The following is a 21,498-nucleotide window of genomic DNA, read 5'->3' on the forward strand; positions in this document are numbered from 1 at the left end:
GGTGTTTAAGCTACTCATATGAATACTATGTTTCCAGTATATGGTAGAACTGAATTAAATTGGTTGGTCCGAGTGCAACACGTCTGACCAAAGCTATATTTACATCTCTGGAATCCACGGGAGACCGTATAGGGATCCACAATCGAGAAATTATTAGTTAAAATAGTTCTATTATGTATATCTTGAACCATCCAATAACAAACCAGCATATCATCCAAGAAAGTTAATTTTTTTCTTATTCAAAATAGTAAAATTTGCCAGTTGATTATTCATAATTAATAATAATTTTTTTTTTATTTTAAATTGTCAATCAATTATGGATATTAGTGCATCTTTTTTTTAATAATGGATAATGTACTGGTTTGTTATTAGATGATTCAAAATACATGTGGTAGAACCGTTCTAACTAATAAATTTTCTTCGAAATCAGATCTCTTGTTTGAATTGAACCATCTTGAAAAAAAACAATTGTATGTCTTGGAGTAGCATTTGGCTTCAGCGACCTTTTATCTATGACTTGAATAAGCAAAAGGATCAAACATGGCATCCCACAAGGCCATCAAACGGGTTTCATGTTGCTACATGCATTAGAAGTCTTGTTATCGTGCCCTTTGACAATAAGAGCTCTGTCTCACTGGACTCTTGGCAGCATGCAGTTTATTTTTGGCAGGCTACACGAAGGTACCTTGATCTTTGAGGGAGAACTAATTTTCTATAAGATACTGGCAATAGGACATTCGAAGCAGTGATGCAGTCCATGTAGAGTGCATGTCTTATCAGATAGATGAATAATGATACAATTCTGGGAGGACTGCGAATCAGCAATATATTTATGAGCAATAAAAGGAGTTATTATGTTTATGTACGTGGGTTGGATTTGTTGTTGTTATTATTATTATTATTATCAATTTACATAAAAAGAAAAATAATTTCAGCAAATCATGACCCATTTCAATCAAAATGCATTGGCTTGTGCATGCTTGAGATGAATTAATCAAGCTGACACTTTGCTCATTCTTATTTGTAGGCAAGAGAAGTTAAATATTTTGGGCATGTTTGGATTATGGAAGATCTTATGGATCTGGCAAGATCTCCTTTGCAATTCTGTTTTGAATTTATTTTAAGGTTAAGATAAATCATTTGATGGTTAAATTTACAAATCCCTTGAAAATAAAAATAGAGAAATCCTCAAATGTTGAGCCCCGTTAACTCTGCAATGACTTCTGTTTGCTGCCTTGTTAAAGAGATGAAAAAAATGAAGTCAGCACTATACAAATTGTCCATAGATAGCGAATTCATTTTTCCAAACAAGTCTATAGACTACTTGGATGCTGAGATAGGTTAGAATGATTATGATTGTGATGGAAGAGAAGGTTGCATTTAGAGAAGAAACTCTAATGATAATTATAGCTAGGGAGCCCATAATCGCAAAAAAATTAAGGATATTGAATTCTATTGAAAAGGTAATTTAGCATCCTGATTTTTTTTTTTTTCCCATGATTTTTCCAATAGGGAAACTCTTCTATCCTACATCTTACAGCCTTTCCATTATGGGTCCATTTAAATGTAAAAGATAGCTTATCTAAATATCCAAATGTAGCCTAAACAAAATTTGGTGCTACCGAGGTCATTTGGAATAGTTGTGACGAGAATGACAACCCTTGTGGGGAGTGGATGGTCTAAGATCCTCAAAGGGCAACATTGGTATAGACAGAAAACTCCAAAGATAATGGGGGATGAGATTGTCGGCTTCTCCGATGAGAAGGTCGACAAAGCTCATGAATGATGGTTTTCTTCCTTTGCTTGGCAAGGGTTTTCTATTGATTTAATTATCATAGAATTGAAGTTAAGGTGGATTTCAAGCTAATATCCTTCCCTGTATTCTATTTTAAGACTCTAGTGGACCAGGATTATGTGATGAAAAAGAAGCAATGGCTGCATTTTAAGCTAGATGTATATATCATCCAAGCTGCTTTGTAGTGGGTATAATTTCTCATTTTATCAATAGAGTTTCAGGTCTTATCATGACTTGCAACCCAAAAGCTTATCATGACTCGCAACCCAAAAGCTTAAGCTATAAAAAAGATCGGTCAAGGCTAATACACCCACATAACACTCTTTTAATTAGTCAATGTGAGACGATAACAATCTTCTCCACCCAATCTTGTGATGTCCTCATCATAGTTGATACCTACTCAAAAAGAGGAGGCTGACCCATAGCCTGAATCCTTCTAAACCCTAATATCTTTCAATAAAGGACCCACTTGACTAATAAAGGTTATTATGCACAATAGGTCTAACATTGATAGTAAAATGAAAGTACATTTGGTGACTCAATCTCAATATGAGAATTGACTATGTATGTTATTGTATTTATAACAATAATACATGATTTGCATACCCTACAAGATTAAAAAAAAATATTGTATTCAAATCTTAAATGAGAAATAACAGAAGATTTGGAGAATTATTTTTCTCTTACAATCATAAAGAATTTATCCGATTTCATGCCAAGTTGATGAAAATATGAACACTTGATTTGATTCTTGCTTCAATATTATTATTAGACATGATAATCTCATATTGGCTAATAAAAGAGACGACACATGAATTTATTAGCCCGAGCTAATCTTCCTCTTAATATCTTTAACTTTTATATTATGAGTCCGTGACAAGCGGCATTAGAGCCTACCCTACACTAACACTTACTAATCTGTGTTGTTACATATGAAAAAGGATGTTGAGGAGTGATAGTCCCATATCAAATCAATTAAAAATTTTTGTTGTGCTTATATCCTGTTGGGCCCATCCATCTAAACATTTGAGATTTTAGACAGGATGCTAACATTGGGATCATTGTAGGCCAGTTGCTCAATATAAGTTCGTATATATAACAGAGAAGAGTATATGTGGGAGCAAGCCTAACAGAGAAGAGTATATGTGGGAGCAAGCCTAATAACTGACTATGTATCTTTTTGGTCTAATAACTCGAACTTCTCTGTTTAAGGTACACTCTAAATTTCAACGGGATCCACATCCACTTATGTGCATTTAAGTCGGACTTGAGCATGGTTTGGGACTCATAAAAAGCTTGAAACCAATAAATAACTGACTATAAAAGGCTATTCTTTTTAATAATGAATGAAAAGGCAAAATTCTCCGTTTTAAATCTAGGCCTAGTCATGCATCTCTGAAACCCGAAAATGGAAATCTAGAAAATAGATGTAAATCCACCTCACATTAAACTTAAGCATGAATCAACCAAAATCTTGACCTGATACAACCTGCTTATAGCCATTGCTCAGTACCTTTAGTAGAGCTATATGTTATGATGGTTCCATGTGATAGGTTCAACAAACTTCTTATCCATACTACTAAATGCAGTAGGTATTGAAGCTGTCATTGCATCTCATGCATGGACATCAATCATTTTTCAGTGCCTTCCAGCATGAAGCTCAGATGAAAAAATAGGAAAAAAAAAAAAAAAAAAGAAGGCAAAAAACGTATATGGCACTGTTCCTGCTTCACTACTGTCTTTCCCGGCCCCATGAATCGAACACAAGCAATTAGCATCCGAAACATGCAGGCCCTGTTGTTGATTGCCTTTGCTCGGAAAGGGCAGCATCTTTTGCTTTTGGAAAGGTCCAGCCAGCACCAAACCTAAAGACTCCTGATGGTTATTCCCTCCACGGGATTGCAGGCTAAGCAAAGTGCAGGGCGGTCCACTTTGCCGTCTCGGGCAAAACAACCATCATCCTTCTTTTCAACCTCCGGCCCTCATCAGATGCCACGTGTCGTTTCCACGTAGCACACGTTTTGTCCCTTTCTCCACCAACCCCGGCCCCGTTTTACTTTACTCGTGTGGTGGGAGACTAGGTAGAAAGGGTGCGCCCATATCATTGCACTCACTATGCGTCAACGTGGCTTGATATAGTGGACGAACACAAAGAAGACTACTCATGGGACCATGATGGCAATCCAGCGATGTCGAATGAGTGGATCTATGATGGGTCGTTTTAGTGGCCACAAGGGAACCGGAGATACTGGTCGCGGGCCCCATCACATCGTCGGACGATGATCGGTCCCATAGCCACAGAGACCTGGGGTAGTCACGCACGAATCTGACCACCCTCTCTGGCCTGATGTCATGTGGGGCCATCTGATGTCACACGACGTTTTGCGACTCATCTGGGTGCGTCCTGCCGTGCGCCCGAGGAGGTGGCTTTAGGAAGGTAGAATCCCAAGCTAATCAGTTGGATCTCCTTTTGTTAAAAGGAGGTTAGAATGTTCTCATCTTTAATTGGGCGGATGGGCTTACTTTAATAACGTTGTGAAAGGCTTCTACTTCGGAAAAATTAATAATAATAACGGTGTGAGAGAGGTACGTGGAGGAGAATTTGAATTTAGCCCGGGCAAAAAAGTCAAGGACCGTTGAACGATTCCCTGTAAGGTGAGAAATTACATCCTACTTTGAGGAAAGACAGATTATATATATTATAGGGTAAGCTGGTGAAGACTCCTCGTTCGAGTTTAAAATTAAAAATAATTTTTTAATTAAATTTTATCTAAAAATATTTTTTTAATTGATATAAATGACTAAATTATCTTATAATTATAAATCAATACTAAAACAATACTGTGATATTAGAAAATAGTACCGTTTTATTGTAATATAATACTATTTTATTGTAAAATAATACTGCATTATTATGATATAAAGATATTATAAAATAGTACTTTCTTACTATAATACAGTACTACCTTACTATAAAATAGTAACTTTATTATAATATAATACTACTATAAAATAACACTGTCTTATTATAAAATAGTACTACCGTATTATAAAACAATACTGCGATATTAGAAAATAGTGCTCTCTTATTATAAATCAGTACTACGTTACGTATTATAAAATAATACTGTGATATTAAAAAACAGTACTGTCTTATTATAAATCGGAACTGCATTATTGTAAAATAATACTATCTTATTGTATAACCGTATGAGGGTATAAGGGTATAATGATCATTTCATTTAGAAATAGAGAGTTACTTTTAATTTATGTTTGAAATGGAGAGCTACTTTTAATTTAAACTCAAGTGAAGAGCTATTTTTAATTTGAAACATAAAATAAAGATTTTTGTCTAGTTTATTATATATTATATAAATATTATTCTCGGTTAAAAGTTTGTATCAACTCAAAGCAAAGACGAAGAGGTCAAAATATTTGAACATCTACGCATTTTAAAAATATTAATCACCTTGGAATGAGAAAGAGAAAAACAGAAAATGATAAAATTGGAATGTGTTTGAATTGATATTCATATAAATTAACCACATGCTCGTCGTTGTGCGCGCTGTTTCGGGATAACCGTTAGGAGGGGAGTTGGTGAGGGAAAGGTTTGATTCATTTAAAGCGTCTCTTTTGGAATGTACACATTGACATGATGACCTCCTCTTGTTGGATTGTTTCTTATAAGCTTTCTCAAACAAAGCTATTTCTGGTGAGAAAAAAGAGCTCATCCGAGATTAGATGACTTCCAAGCATGATGCACCAAATCCAAAAGCTACCAATATATCAGATTTCAGAATGAATTTAAAAAACTTGGTTGAAGAGGGTAAAAGAAAGGAAAAAAGAGATTGGATAATTACTTATTGGTGTAGTGTGGCCTTATCCCAAATTAGAACATGCAATGATGGAGCCAGTATATTTTTTCAACACCCAAATTTTGATGTCTTATTTGCCATTTTAAATGGTGTACAAATGTTCGTAATAATGATATAACGACATTTTCTTTTATGACACACCTAACATAAACTACCAAGATCCAATAATCTGGGGGATGTATCATCCAAAACTCAACTTAGAATCTCTTCTAATGAGAGGAGGGATGGGACGGCATTAGGATGCTACCTAGCTTGCATGATGTACACTTTATTTATTAAGTTTCTATATAATTCAAGGATTTGATGCAAGTAGAAAGGACAAATTTCAACAACAAGATAAACAAACATGTCAAATAATCGTAGTTTGATTGATAATAACATCACCATGTCAATTGTAATGACCAAATATTTCGTGGCATACATGGATAATCGAACACACCAACAACATAACTAAGCATATTGAAATCATTTGCCCACATTTAAAACTTTAAGGATGTCCTTAATTTGGACTCGTGGATTTTTTAGAAGATTTTGGGATGTCAGATCAGAGAGAATGTTATTGGTACTTTTGGATACAAGAAAAGGCAAGTTGTGCTGTTTGATATTGCTTCATTTTTAGAAGGTTATTTCAATTGCAAGGACCTTTTGGTGGGTGCCTACCTACATTAATTCTGTGATGTTTAGTCTTCGTTCTCATTCATTTTGATGTACTAAAAATGGAAAGCGAGATGATGCGTTTTGAAACACCGGTCAAAGTAATTGAGATGCCCTCAAAAACAAAAAGGATAATTGACATGCAACCGTCTGGGACCAACCGCGGATGCAAACAACTGTCACTTTTTTTTTTTTTTTACCCAAAAAAAAGCAGGCGTTTCTTGCAAAATAAACACTCATCCACAGAATTACAATCGCAACACCAAAGAAGTACAAATCTACTAGAGATTCGTTTTGTTGGGATATGTTAGATCGTGAGATAATTGGATAATTCTTCAAAATCATTTAAATAGAACATACGATTATAGAGGAAATAAAATTTATTATATTTTATTAGTGCAAAAATTATTTTACAAAATAATATCAAAAAATTACTATATTTAGTTGAAGATAATTTTATAGAGGAATATTATCAAATTTTAAATAAAACTCTTAAATAAATGATTTGAGTGATGATACATTTTTATATTTAGTTTTTTGTTGGCCATATATGGCCCACTTGCATGAAGGATGTTGATATAAGCCATTTTGAATATTGACAATATTTATATAAGTTAATATAGATATATTAAAATATATTTTCCATAATAAATAAATTTTTATATTAAATATTTTAAAATATATTACATGAGATTCACTAAAAATGATGAGTTGGTGTTATATTTTGAGTTGAGACTATTATGGAATTGATCATATTAAAAAAGGATATTTGTGGATTTCAATAAAAAGAGTAAGAACATTTCCATCAAGCAATGATAATTTTAAGTTATCTTCACTTGGTAATTAGGCATAGGAAAAAAAATACCATCTTCCTGTAGTATTTATTTTACCTTCTCTCTCAATAAAATAAATTTGGGATCTATTAGTTATTTTGCTATCTCTTTCATCTTCTTTTTGTATCAAAAATGACAAACATAGAATTTATTTTTTTTTTATGCTAGATTACCTCCAATCAAATAAATATTTAGGACTCACTTGATTTACGAAAAGAATTTTTCCTGAAATGTTATTTCTAGAAAGTTGATTTCTAAAAATATGATGCCTGAGAAAGTAGTTTTGATATATTTAGTTGATAATGAAAAAGTATTAATTATGGAGTGGCTTATATTTGGTTGAGCATTTATTTTTCTAAAAAAATTATATAAAATATCTATTATATCCTTAATATAAGAAAAATTTTATCCCATTTTATTTATTACCATTGTTCGTAAATAAAAATAATGATGGTTAAGGGTATTTTTTGGCTGTAGATCATGATGGAGGAGGATTTGAGATTGTGATAGAGAGACTATTCATTTTAACCATAGATCATGGTGATGGAGGATTTGAGGATTGAAAAAAGATTTTTTAATGGCTTAAAGGATATTTTCGAAAAAAAAAAATCCAATTCCCATCTAATGGGAATTCTAAAAATCTTTCCTATGAAACATGAAAATTATATTTTCATGAAAATATCTTTTTTTCAATCTCTCTTCTTTGAAAACTTCAAATAAATATGAGAGATTTTCTCTGATTTTTGTTGACTATACTTCTCCGCTCCACTTCTCACAAACCAACCAAGTCCTTAAGTAAGAATAATTGGTTGCAACCTCAGAACAAGGATCCAAATTCTTATTCTTACTTAGTTGGACATGCTATAGTGCACCCAGGCAAGGGATGTGTCATTGGGCAACAAGGGGCATATTGCTACGTTTATTATGCTGAACCGTTTTAAGGGAGCAGAGCTGTTAAATAATGGATCTAACTATATACTTCATCCTTGTGTATGACAACTAGCAAATAAAAAGATCCAACTATTTCTCATATAAGAAAGAATTGGGAGTTTAAAAGTTTTAGGCACTGATTGACTGATAGAATCCGTTTGACTCACTTATACATAAAAGTATCTTAATCAGAGAAATAGCAAAAAAGATTGCAACATCTAAAATGCTTTTAATTTTCATTGAGCGTACTGGTCAAATTGATAGAAAATCTTCTATTATAATAATATATAATAAAAAAGAATAAATATGCTAAAATGTAATGAAAAATTTATTCTTATCTTTCTTCATCATGTTCAATAGTTTGGTATCACGGGATAAATTTGGCCGGTATCAAACTCATGCAAACCAACACCAATTGCATTCTTTGGTGGGCATGTGTATGGTGGATGTGCTAAAAGTTATACATCATGTAATATGATAATGAGAGTCCAATCCCTTGCATGTCCAAAGTATGAAAATAAAAAATAAAAAAACACCTATTACCATAATTACAACCCGATCATGAAATTACTGTTTTTAGTCTAGAACCTGTTTCCAATGAACATATGCTTAAAACACAATAAAATGAACCAAATTTATGTTAGTATGTTATTTGCTTTTTTTTTTTTTTTTTAATGCACATGTTGACATGATAATTGGAAGCAACAATCCTCCAAAAGGGAGAGAGAGAACGAATGTTACTCTGGGCCCCGCTGGTTCCTGTTCCACGAAGTCGCGTGGATGCTCTCCGTCTCTCGTTTTTAACTCCGCCTCTTTCATTCCTCTGGCTTTTTGTACCGTGTCTTTTTTCTTTACCGCGTCTGTTTCTTTTTTATTGGTTCGGACCGCCCCGCTCCCTCGCGTCGTTTATTCCGTCCCCCGCTCCACGAGATCGGCTTCCAGAAGCTACACTCCTTAGAGCCCGGGCGGAGGAGAAGAAAACAGGCGGAGAATAGCCAAAAAAAAAAAAATCGTGTTTTTTTGGCTACTTTTTCGCGCTTTCGACGCGCTGATCTTTGGGCGGTTGGGGAACGAGAGCGCGAGGGTGATCAGTCTGGAGAGAGTTCACGAGGTGGGGTTTGGAAGTGACGAGAGGAGAGGAGGAAGGTGTTTGATCGGCCGAGGCGGGTGATGGATACGGGAGGGCGGCTTGTTGCGGGCTCTCGGAACCGGAACGAGTTCGTGGTCATCAATGCAGATGATTTCGGGCGGGTGAGTGTGATCAAAATTTCATCTTTGTTCGATTGAAGTACGGGTTTCTGTTGATTTGGGGATGCGCCCTTTTTATTGGCATTGAATCGACTGGCAGTGTTGGAAATTTGTTGTTGTTGTTTTTAAGGAATTTCTATTAAAAATCTCATCTTTTGTATGTTTCTCTTGTTTTCTGTTCTGCGCATTTCTGCGTTTCGACTCCAGTAGTTGATTTTGGGGTATCTCATCGGTTGCAATGGAGAAATTCATCTGCTTTCCCCCTTTCTTTTTGATTTCATACCGAACACTTATATTTATGAATATTCCTGTGACCGTTTTTTTTTCCTTCCGTTTTCTATGAATATTTTCGGTGCCACTTCTAACTGTTGTGGTGATAAGCAGTATGAATATAAGTACTGTTGGTAGTTTTTAAACCTTTCTGTTCCTTGGTACTCCAGTACCTTTTTTTTTTTTTTTAAAATGATAGTACTCCAGTACTATGACTGTAAGTTTTCTGCTGCTACATATGACGAGTTACATTAGTTTCCAAACCTTTACTCCGGTAGTTTGACTATAAGTTCCTGCTCCTTCTTATAACGAATTATACTTCTATATGTTTTCGCACTTGTGTTCTCTATATTTTTTATTATAGGAATGCAAATTTTCAGTTCGCAGTTATTGGTTCTTTAGCCTACCAATGCTTCTGGTTTTCCCAACCTGTGCCTCATGGATCTTTACTGCCTGTTTTGGAACTTCGCAGTCCAAGTCTGTCCAAGATTCCAATGGGCTGAACTGCCAGATATGTGGAGATGATATCGAGATATTAGAGGAAGAAAAGGAGCCCTTTGTCGCCTGCAACGAGTGCGCCTTCCCTGTGTGCAGGACTTGCTATGAGTATGAGAGACGTGAGGGCAGTCAGTCCTGTCCACAGTGCAGGACCCGATACAAGCGCCACAAAGGTTTAATCTTTATGCTCTCAACGAACCTCCTGAACTGATTACGAAACATTATTGAATTTGTTCAGGGTGCATCTACGGGTAACTTATCCCAACAAGGTGATACTTCTGCAGGTAGTGCAAGAGTAGAGGGTGACGAGGAAGAAGATGGTGATGATGATATTGAGAAAGAATTCAGTTTTGGTAATTTTGATACAAAGGAAACACTGACTGTTTCTGGGTCGAAGCTTCACAGCCAGCTTAGCATTAGACAGGGCTCTTTCACTGGGTCAGCGATTGGCACCTCCAGTGTCCACAATCCTAGTTTCTTTACTGACACCAATATCCCACTTCTAACGTATGGTGAAGAGGTAAGTTTTAAATGAAATTTACAAATTCAATTAACTTCTATTTCCTGTATGCAGTAACTGTAATTTATCTTTTTAGGCTGGTGGAATTTCTTCTGATCACCATGCTCTTGTTATTCCTCCTTATGTGACACAAATTCATTCAAGGCCTGCTGAAGGATCATCTGTCTCTGGTAAGTTGATCAGTTTTGGTTGCATTCTTTCTGTATCTCTTGCTGTGGATTTTTGGTAACATGTTGGCTTGGTTAGTTTTCCCTGGTTTCTCTTACTGAGTTTAGCAAAATGATACTTCCTTGCTTAATACTTTTGCAGCACAATCCAGGCCTATAAACCCTGATAAAGACATAGCAGTGTATGGCTATGGAACTGTCGCATGGAAGGATAGAATTGATGACTGGAAGAGAAAGCAGCTTACTAAAACGAAAAGGCCTCAGCTTGAAGGTGGGGATGATGGTGGCTTTGATGGAGATGGGCTAGATAACACTGATTTGCCAATGTAAGCTAACATCTTGCTTACCTTTATACTATATTATTTAGATTTATATGTTAGGATATGGTTTGTCTTCCATTATTGAATCAGTAAAATTACACCTGGCTTGCAATTTTTAAGTTTTTATTTTTTAGGATATAGTTTTAAAGTTTTATCATAGGCCTCTTTATGCAAGAGAATGGTTTACCTTCTGTTCAAAGATTCAGATAAATCATTCTTCAGTCATGGAGCTGGAATCTTTTTTTTTTTGGTTGGGGGGGGGGGTTGTGGTGGTGGTGGGGGCGGTGGGGTTGGGGGGCACCAACAGCAACAAATGACTTAATATTTCCAATTCTAACTCAGCAACACTGCAAATATGATGTTTTTAATAATAAAATGACCATCAGGACATTAAATCATATGCTATTAAAATATGAATCACGTCCATTTTAGTTAACAAGTATTTTGTGCTCTAATTGTAAGGAAAGCATATTGTTAATGAAATTCTAACAATTTAGGAAAACTTGATTAAATCTAGCATGTTAAAATTCTATTCGTCAAGTTGTGATGTATTATGTACATGAAAACTTCTCGTTCTCCTCTTCTTTACCAGTTGACTTTCAGAAACTCAACTTGCTAATCGTAAAGCTATAAATATAATACATTCCCTTGTCCTTTAGGATTGTCTTTCTTAATTAGATTTATAGTCAAGTATGTTTCAAGCTATCTGAGCTTAATCAGTGAGGGTAGGAGTGGGTTTCCCAATTCCCACAGTTTTCAAGTTTGGCAAGTGCATGGGCATGCAAAAGATGGACACTGCTTCATTATACAGGTCTGACTTTATTCTATCTAAAACAGAAATAGACAGAACTCCAGATTTTAGGGGAAAATGGATGTCGTAGATTTGTTGATTTTGCAAGAGAGTAAGCTTAGTTTTTATATTGCATCAAAATTTAAGGTCTGCATATAAATATCTGAAGGGAAGCGTTAAGTTTCTTAGAACATTGAATTTGATAACAAGGAGTTTATTGTAGCAGATTTATAGGGCAGCCCAATCAAATCTAAGACTTTTACACCTCCCTCCTTCTGTTCTTCCCAGTTTTTATGTTCAAGTGTATGAATTGGATGAAAATTCATGGTTGGCATCTAATTTTTCATATTTTGCTTTTAGTAAGCATTCGACACTCTGAAATGCTGTCTTTGATGTGCATGATTTGGATTTAGAAGAGCTGTACTTGCATTGTCATTAAGTCAGCACTTGCTCTAGAAGGGTACTTTTCAGCCCCCCTATCTTTACTAGAGTTTTAGCTTGCTTAGTTTTCATTGCTGTTCACACATGAAAAACATGAGATGGGTCTTTAAGCTTAACTTATGTTTTTTTTCTATGAGCTTAAACTATGCATGTGTTCAAAATCAAGGTAGCAGCAGGTGAAAATTTCATGATGGTTCTCCATGTTCACATATATGCATGTTAAGCATATACAAAAGACGAAAGTGCCGTGCGAGACGTGAGATTGAATTTCAGAGATAATGTAAGTGTCAATTGCATGTGTTTAGAAGCATTTTAACCATTAATTAAATAAAGCAGCAAACAATTTGATGTTTGAAAGTCATGCCAAGGTCATAGTGAATTTTTGGGTAGTAATGAAAGTTTAAGGTATCATATTGTAGAAGTCTATGTTAGGATTGCCTTGCTAAATGATTGGAATTCCAATGTAATGAACAAGCATTGAGGCAGCATAGGCTTAATAAACGGCCAGGATAGTAAAATTAAGGATTGGAAAGTCCTTTTAATCAGATCTGAGTTGATTGTACCACTGCCTAGAATGATTTTTTTAATTTTTACTCAACAAAGTGTGAGGACTGGTTAAGAAACTCAACATACGACAATGCTAACAAGTGCTGAATAGTGCGTATTTAGTAGCCCTCTCTATCCTGATTCCAATTTAAAATTGCCTGCTAACCTAAGGTGCTGTGCAGCAGTTTTCTGTATTTATTATTTGCCTTTTGCAACATGGAATTTTCAATCCATTTCTCAAAACAGAAATCAGTGAAACCAAACCAAGAAAGGGTGAAATTGAATGGAGATATGTTGCAAATTTATAGATTGAATGGCATTTATATAATTGAGGGTCTTGGTCTAGAGTATTGTAAACCATAAAGGACTAGATACAACTATATATGGCTAAATCTCAAGCAATGCATTAACGGAGGACAAAGGGTTGCATGCTATTTTTTGCTACAATGTTCATCGGCAATAAAGGCAACAGTTTATTAGTTGTAGTTGTGCTTAGATTTGGTGTGGGAGGGTTTGAAAAGTGAGAGACTTCAGAAATTGACTCTCAATAGAGATTGTTAAAAAGGATCTAAAGTAGCTTGTGCTGACAGAGGACTCAACTGCTTAAATTCAACCGAATAGCTGGAAGGCCAGCCTACTTTTGTAGGGTGTATTAAAATAAAATTGTGCACAAATAGACAGTATAAATCTATTTTCATGACAGCGTCTCCTATATATCAAAGATTGGCTAGCATTATGTGGATCACTATTTGTACATTCAATACTAGTGAAATTAAAATTGATATCGTTGCTGTTTCTACTTGTTGCTACAGGTTTTTGCTGTGTGCAACTTTTTTGTTATCTTGTATGCATGTCGTATGTGGCTAGTACATATTAAAGCCTGAGGAATGAGTGTTGTAGTGTGTGATATCTGTCAACGAGGAACAGCAATCTAATATATGAATAAATTATAGACTTTGTTAATGATAAGTTTCCTTAATGTGGGCATAAGTGATGGATCATGAAATTTTCATCCATTGATGAAGTAACATATAGTTCTCAATTTTGTTTTGCTATTAAATTGAGGAGGTGCTCATCTGGTTTTTTTTGATGTGGAACAATTCATGTCTTTTGGATTCATGCATGGACTTCTATGCTATAGATTTGCCATGGGCTTTGCACTCTACACGTGATAAGCCATATTTGGGCTTCACTTTTCCTTGGGAATTGTGCCACTCATGAGTGGGTAGAATTGCTTCAATAGGGCAATGCCAGTGGGTGACCCAGAGTCTAATAGAAATTTTCTTGTGCACATGAGTGGAACTGTGGGAGATGGCATTGCCCTTTGATCTGGGTGTTGTCGAAGCCAACCCCCACTCTCCTTCTCAAAGATTTTCTTCCTATCATGTCTCTTCTCCCCCTATTTCTCTTTTCACTTAATTTTCTTTCTATTCTCTTTTTTGTTGTTTCTTCGTTCCCCTTCTCTATTATTTTTTAACAAAGGTATGGGACAATTATTTTCCAAATATTTGGATAACCTCTAAATTCTTGTCTATATCCGAAGCAAATATTCTTATTGTGTAATAGATGAATGTGATATGTATAGGAAATTGACTAATTTTGTCCTTTATATGTATTATGTTTGGAAAGTTCTTTCCATTCATCCATACATTTTCTTTCGTGCCACATATTTCTATGTTACCATGCTATCATTTTTTGATTATTTAATAGAATGATACAAAATTATGCATGAGTTTATTGTGGATGAGTTTATTTTAATTTCAGCTTTCTATTTTTGGATGACACTGATGTATATTTTTTGTTCTCTGTCCTTAAAAATCATTGTGGTTTGTAATTATCGTTGTGGTCATAAAAGAACCTTGCTTTTAAACTGAGACTTAATAACTTTAATTCAGCATATGTTCTTCTGATTCCATTTATCAACTATTACATTGTCAACCTTTATCATATTTTTATTTATCCAGTGTTACTTATTCATGTTTCTAGGTCGGATGAAAGCAGACAACCATTGTCAAGGAAGCTACCCATTGCTTCCAGCAAGATAAATCCATACAGGATTATAATTTTGCTTAGGCTTGTCATACTTGGCTTCTTTTTCCATTATAGACTTCGGCATCCAGTTCCAGATGCTTATGGATTGTGGCTGACATCGGTTATATGTGAAATATGGTTCGCAATTTCATGGATTTTGGATCAATTCCCGAAATGGTACCCTGTAGAACGAGAGACATATTTGGATCGTCTATCCCTGAGGTATCATATATTTCATTCAACTGCATGTTGTCTTGAGTTTTATTCATTATATAGTGGATCAGTGTTATCGTCTTTGTTTGTAACTCTGTACTCAGGTACGAGAAAGAAGGAAAGCCATCTGAACTAGCAGATATTGATATCTTCGTAAGCACAGTTGATCCTATGAAAGAACCTCCACTTATCACTGCAAATACGGTTTTATCCATTCTGGCTGTGGATTATCCTGTTGACAAAGTTTCGTGCTACGTCTCAGATGATGGTGCTGCCATGCTTACCTTTGAAGCACTTTCTGAAACTTCCGAATTTGCCAGGAGATGGGTCCCATTCTGCAAAAAGTTCAACGTTGAGCCTCGTGCTCCTGAATGGTACTTTGCTCAGAAAATTGACTATCTGAAAGATAAAGTTCATCCAGATTTTGTGAGGGAGCGGCGTGCAATGAAGGTTTGTTGTTACAAAAATGGTTGGTCGTAATTTTGCTCTTTCTAACACAGAATATTTGCAGCTTGTCATATATTTTAAATGCAATCTGATTGAATATACCTGGTTGTAAGCTTTCATCCCTTTTATACAAATGTATTGTTACTTTTTATCATAGCTTTCCCTTCTATACAAATATAATTGTTGCAGAGTGTGTTATGATATTAACACTGTTTGCTAGCCAAATTCACATCGGTAGCTATTCATTTATGCCCTACATTATTCATTAGCATCTTATATGCTGATGTGCAGGTTATCTAATCTCTTTGTTTCGTGCATGCAGAGAGAGTATGAGGAATTTAAGGTTCGTATCAATGGATTAGTGGCCATGGCACAAAAAGTTCCTGAAGAAGGCTGGACAATGCAGGATGGAACTCCATGGCCTGGAAACAATGTACGGGACCATCCGGGAATTATTCAGGTGATTGTTTTACTGTTGTTGATTCTTATTAACTTGAATATTCTTCTTTTGATACTGTGGAGAAGCTGTCAACCTTCCTAATGATTAGATCCGAAAGGGATCAAAGTTTACTGATTTGTCCTTCAGAGAAGAAGTTGAGTCACAGATGTGAAAGAAAATTAAGGATAGTCCAATATATTTTGAAGAAACTGGTGGAAAAAATAGATTGCTTTCTTGACCATTGCTTGTGAGTTTCTAAATATTACTAGAAGTCTAGAAGAGTGTTTGCCGTACCACCCCGTACAACCTGATATAGGGCATATCGTGCCATATCAGTATTGTACCGATATGGCATACTGTATTTTACCGACACTGTTGTACTGTACCAAACTGTATACCGACATTGTAATAGGATGGTATTGATATGGGGTCCGATTCCAAGACGGCGAATCTCGCCTAGAACCATTTCTAATCTTTCATTATCATGCTTAGATGCAGACTTATGAAATGGTCTGATCAAGTGATTTCTGTGAAGGCAGAACGGTTGTATTTCTAGTTTGTCACTGGCAAGTCAAAAGATGATTTACAGATTAAACGAACAATATTGAACATGCAAAACCCATTATTCATTATCAGGAACTTTTGGTGGTAATTGAGCCCTTAAATAACCTCAAATCGTTGAGGCATACATTGATAACTATCACGGTGCCCGTCTATTTTAGATGGCTTGTCGATTCCCTTTGAGGACCTGTTTCTAGTCTACAAATTTTGGCTGCTTTACTTATCTAGCTTTTGTTGGAATGAGCTTGCTGTTCAGTTGGTTTCTTTATAACTTTAGCATCAACTTGTGTGAGTTTGAATTGTTGATAAAATTACTCTTTTATGACATATGCCTTTACTATGTTTACATTTCTCCACTTTAATACTCTCAAGTTGTGTCATGCAACATTTTTGAGCACCAACATGTCTTGGCCGTTTTGTTGCCTTAGTTTTTCCTTGAATTCATTTTTCATTACACTTTTTTTTTCCTCCTCTTGAATTCATGTGCACATTTCAATGTTATGATACTCTAAGAGTTCATCTCCGCTGCTGTGGCCCTACTCTAATTTTATTGGAATTGTCTAAACTGAACAATGAATAGCTAATCCTGACAGCAGATTACCATCCAAAATCCGATCAGTAATGAACATGGACATAACTTGGGGAAACAAACTTGATTACTTTTGGGGCTTTGCTTAGTCCTCCATCGATTTGAGCATCTACCACAGCATTTTCTAGTTACATGCAATGCCTGGCCTGCCTAAATTGATTTCTTTGAACTGATTTCTTATACACTTTGTTACCTTGGTGTGGCGTCTATCTGACATCACTCTGATATGGGCATCTAATATTTAGGTTTATATTTGCTCCATGATGCAAGTGGTCATAGATGGACTTGCTGGTCCATTACTTCTGTTCTAAGATGTTTGATGGTTGTAACTGCGTGTGTGCATGTGCGAATTTCGTGATAATTTTCGGATAACTCAATAGGAGGCACCTGCTTCAACATTGATAAGTGTGAAACTTGGGACAGTAATTGATACATAGACATGCTGAATTGTTCAAGTTAATAAGAGTTGTTTAGATCAATATCTTGCTAAGTCATACAGTAACATAACTCGATGCAGCAGGTAGCCTTTTTCTTAATTTCTTCACTGGGAGATGCAATTTCAAGAACTCATCAACTGCACCCATTTCTGAACTCAAACCTCATGAAAAACTTTTATTTGATATATCATTTTAATCTTTGATATCTTGATGGGATGCTCTAACAGGTCTTTCTAGGTCATAATGGTGTGCTGGATGAGGCGGGAAATGAGCTCCCATGTTTGGTCTACATCTCTCGTGAGAAAAGACCAGGATACAATCACCACAAAAAAGCTGGTGCCATGAATGCTTTGGTAATGCATGTTGTTTCACAAAAAAATTCTGTTTAGCCTTTTTTGTATTACTACTGAGGATCAAACTTCTTTTATTGTCATCTGCTATTTTCTTTCAAATTTTTGTTTTATTAAACTGTTAATGTAATTCTAGGTGCGAGTGTCTGCTGTTCTCTCGAATGCCCCTTACATTTTGAACGTCGACTGCGACCATTATATAAACAATAGCAAGGCCCTACGAGAAGCCATGTGCTTTATGATGGATCCTATATCAGGAAAGAAAGTTTGTTATGTGCAATTTCCTCAGAGATTTGATGGAATTGATAGGCATGACAGATATTCAAATCGAAATGTTGTGTTTTTTGATGTATGTAATTGTGTTTCTGCACTTGCCAGATAATATTCTCTTTGATTTCTAATTTATTGTCTATCTACACTTTGTCAAGTTAAATAATCGATCTTGTTTCTCCTCTGGATATCAGATCAACATGAAAGGCCTGGATGGGATCCAGGGGCCAATCTATGTCGGGACAGGATGTGTTTTCAGAAGGCAAGCTCTATATGGATTTGATGCTCCTATTAAGGAGAAGCCCCAGGAAAAACCTGCAATTGTTGGCCGAAATGGTGCTGCTGTTGCTGTGGATCTAAAAGGAAGAATAGGAGAGGGAAACAAAAGCAGGAGAAGAAGAAAAAGACAAAGCATAGAGAGTCATCTACTCAAGTACATGCTCTTGAGATTATTAAAGAGGAAGCTAAAGGTGAGTCGAATACTTGGCTTGTTATACTGAATTTGGGCTACCCATCTCAGCAGTCATTAAACCTATTATATTTTATACAGGACAAGAAAATGAGAACTCAGCCTTGGTGCCTCGGGAAAAGCTTGAGAAAAGATTTGGGCAATCATCTGTGTTCATAGCTTCCACACTTAAGAAAATGGTGGAATCGCAGAGGGTTTTAGTTTTGCTTCATGTCTAAGTGAGGCCTTGCATGTAATTAGCTGTGGTTATGAAGATAAAACTGAATGGGGAAAGGAGGTATACATGGCATACCCTGAGTGCCACTGCCTGTCTAATTGCACATTAATTGCCTGCTTCTATCCTTAATTTTCATGTTTGTGCAGGTTGGCTGGATTTATGGATCTGTTACAGAGGACATTCTCACAGGTTTTAAGATGCATTGCCATGGCTGGCGCTCTGTCTACTGCATGCCTCAGAGACCAGCATTTAAGGGGTCTGCTCCAATTAACCTTTCTGACCGTCTTCATCAAGTCTTGCGGTGGGCCCTTGGATCCGTCGAGATTTTTCTGAGCAAGCACTGCCCTATATGGTATGGCTATAGAGGTGGTTTGAAGTGGCTGGAGCGGTTTTCCTACATAAACTCAGTTGTCTATCCTTGGACATCGATTCCCTTGGTTGCATACTGTACCTTGCCGCAATCTGTCTTCTCACTGGGAAGTTTATTGTACCTGAGGTACCATCCTGAAACCACTATTTCTTCAACATTATTTTTACTTTTAGAAACACTACCAGGTCATCGCCCATTTTTGGTAGCTATAATCCAATGATTCCCACATATTCTGGAATTTTTTCTTGGATGTCTTTGTGATAATTTTATCATACATTTATTTGAGGTGTTCGAGTGCCAAGATGGCAAGAACAATTAAAACATGTTTTGGAGCAACAACCTGAGCAATATACAAGATAATACAGTTTTTTGTACCTGGACATGCCCATCTTCATTTGGTCCTCTAACATAACTTGTTATACTGTTCCGAATTGCATAATTTTGATGTCCTACACACTAACTTAAACTTGTGCATGGTTCCTTTGTTTACAGATCAGCACCTATGCGAGCTTAATATTCATAGCTCTCTTTGTCTCCATCGCTGCACTGGTAACCTTGAGATGCAATGGGGAAAAGTGAGTATTGACGACTGGTGGAGGAACGAGCAATTCTGGGTGATTGGTGGTGTCTCATCACATCTCTTCGCCCTCATCCAGGGTCTCCTAAAGGTTCTAGCCGGAGTTGACACCAACTTCACCGTCACATCTAAAGGAGGAGATGATGAAGAATTTGCAGAGCTTTATCTCTTCAAGTGGACCTCCTTACTGATCCTTCCCTTGACACTGCTTATACTCAATGTCATTGGGGTTGCGGCTGGGATCTCCAATGCTATCACCAGTGGATATGAATCATGGGGTCCACTGTTTGGTAGACTCTTCTTTGCCATCTGGGTCATAATGCATCTGTATCCATTCCTGAAAGGAATGATGGGGAAACAAGATAGACTGCCCACCATCATTATTGTTTGGTCTATATTACTTGCTTCGATTTGTTCGCTGCTATGGGTCGGGTGAACCCGTTCACCAGTAAATATGACGGGCCTGCGTTGGTAGTTTGTGGACTGGATTGCGATTGAAACCTGTCTGTGTGGGAGTTTGAGTTGTTTTTTTGCAGCTCGGAGTTGCAGAAGGGTGCTCTACTTCCAGCGGGTTTGAAAATTCCATCTGTCCATGGTGACAGAGAGGAGGATAGTGTAAAGGAAAAAGGAAAAAGAAAAAGAAACAGGGTTGCAGGCCTGTGTAGATACAGCATTGGAAACTGACACATTGTTTTTGTTATTTTTGATGTTTTTTTGATTCATTATTGATACTGTACACGTTCTTTTGGTTGTTTGAGGGGATGATGACATGCTTAGGTGTGTAATCTTTTAGTTTTTATATCTGATATAATTGATCTTGATTTATATCTATTCTGCAATAAGTATTGGCTTCCCTGCTACATAATGCCGGGCTTCTGGAAAGCTTGGATGTGGTAGAATTTTGGTTTTCACTTTTTGTGATCCCCTCCTCCCCTTTCTAGTGAACTTCTAAGCTGAAACACCTCCAAGAGCCTATCAGGTGTGCCAGGGGCAATTGTTGAATGTGCATGCTACAGTGGCAGAAACCTTAGAGGGAGGTGTATTGCTTGTAGATTGTTTTGAGCTAATACTGGTTGCTGCATGGAAGCCCATGTGCTGCTTCTAGTTGGGTATTTCTTAGGTGCAGCTTGCTATAGACTTTCTGCCATTTTGCTCTTATGGTGAAAATAAAGAGGTCCTTGTTTCATAAAGATGTTCATTATGAGCATTCTTTTTGTTTGCTAGATAACTGGTTTCGAGTGTAAGCATCCTAAGCTCCAACCTAAACAGGCAGCATACTGTCAAGGAATTTTAGTTATCACATCCAAAGTAATGCCTGCTTAAAAATCAACAATAACAGAAATATAATAAAAAAATATTATCTTTTAAAAATCAAATGTTTTCTAAATTTTAAAAATAATCAATTAAAAATGAACAGCTAAATATCATTGTAGTTAGTCTTCCATATGTTCGATCTTTCTCAAAAGTGGAGGCATTAGGATAAAAGGAGAAGGAAAAGATTTGTAAAAATTTTATATATTCAGATTATATGGGTCTGTTAGAATTTTTTAATAAAATTTTATTTAAAAAAAATTTATAAAATTAAATTGAAAATTTTAGAAATCTAAGATTGGACCTGTATAACCAACAAACTAAAATTAG

General features: G+C 36.0%; 1 protein-coding gene across 1 annotated transcript; it reads left to right on the forward strand.

The window, feature by feature from the left end:
• Positions 1 to 9,004: 9,004 nt before the first annotated feature.
• Positions 9,005 to 20,714, forward strand: LOC105049451 (cellulose synthase A catalytic subunit 5 [UDP-forming]). The gene is given in 19 exon segments (XM_010929095.4): positions 9,005 to 9,338; positions 10,078 to 10,276; positions 10,388 to 10,623; positions 10,700 to 10,793; positions 10,933 to 11,116; positions 14,874 to 15,140; positions 15,236 to 15,581; positions 15,901 to 16,038; positions 17,832 to 17,957; positions 18,091 to 18,303; positions 18,419 to 18,524; positions 18,527 to 18,694; positions 18,775 to 18,861; positions 18,864 to 18,970; positions 19,057 to 19,366; positions 19,369 to 19,406; positions 19,773 to 19,821; positions 19,824 to 20,282; positions 20,285 to 20,714. Coding segments are annotated over 19 exon segments (3,279 nt in total). The 5' UTR covers positions 9,005 to 9,257; the 3' UTR covers positions 20,356 to 20,714.
• The last annotated feature ends 784 nt before the right edge of the window (positions 20,715 to 21,498 follow it).

The sequence above is a fragment of the Elaeis guineensis genome, chromosome 8 (genome assembly GCF_000442705.2).
Source record: "Elaeis guineensis isolate ETL-2024a chromosome 8, EG11, whole genome shotgun sequence".
NCBI lineage: Eukaryota > Viridiplantae > Streptophyta > Magnoliopsida > Arecales > Arecaceae > Elaeis > Elaeis guineensis.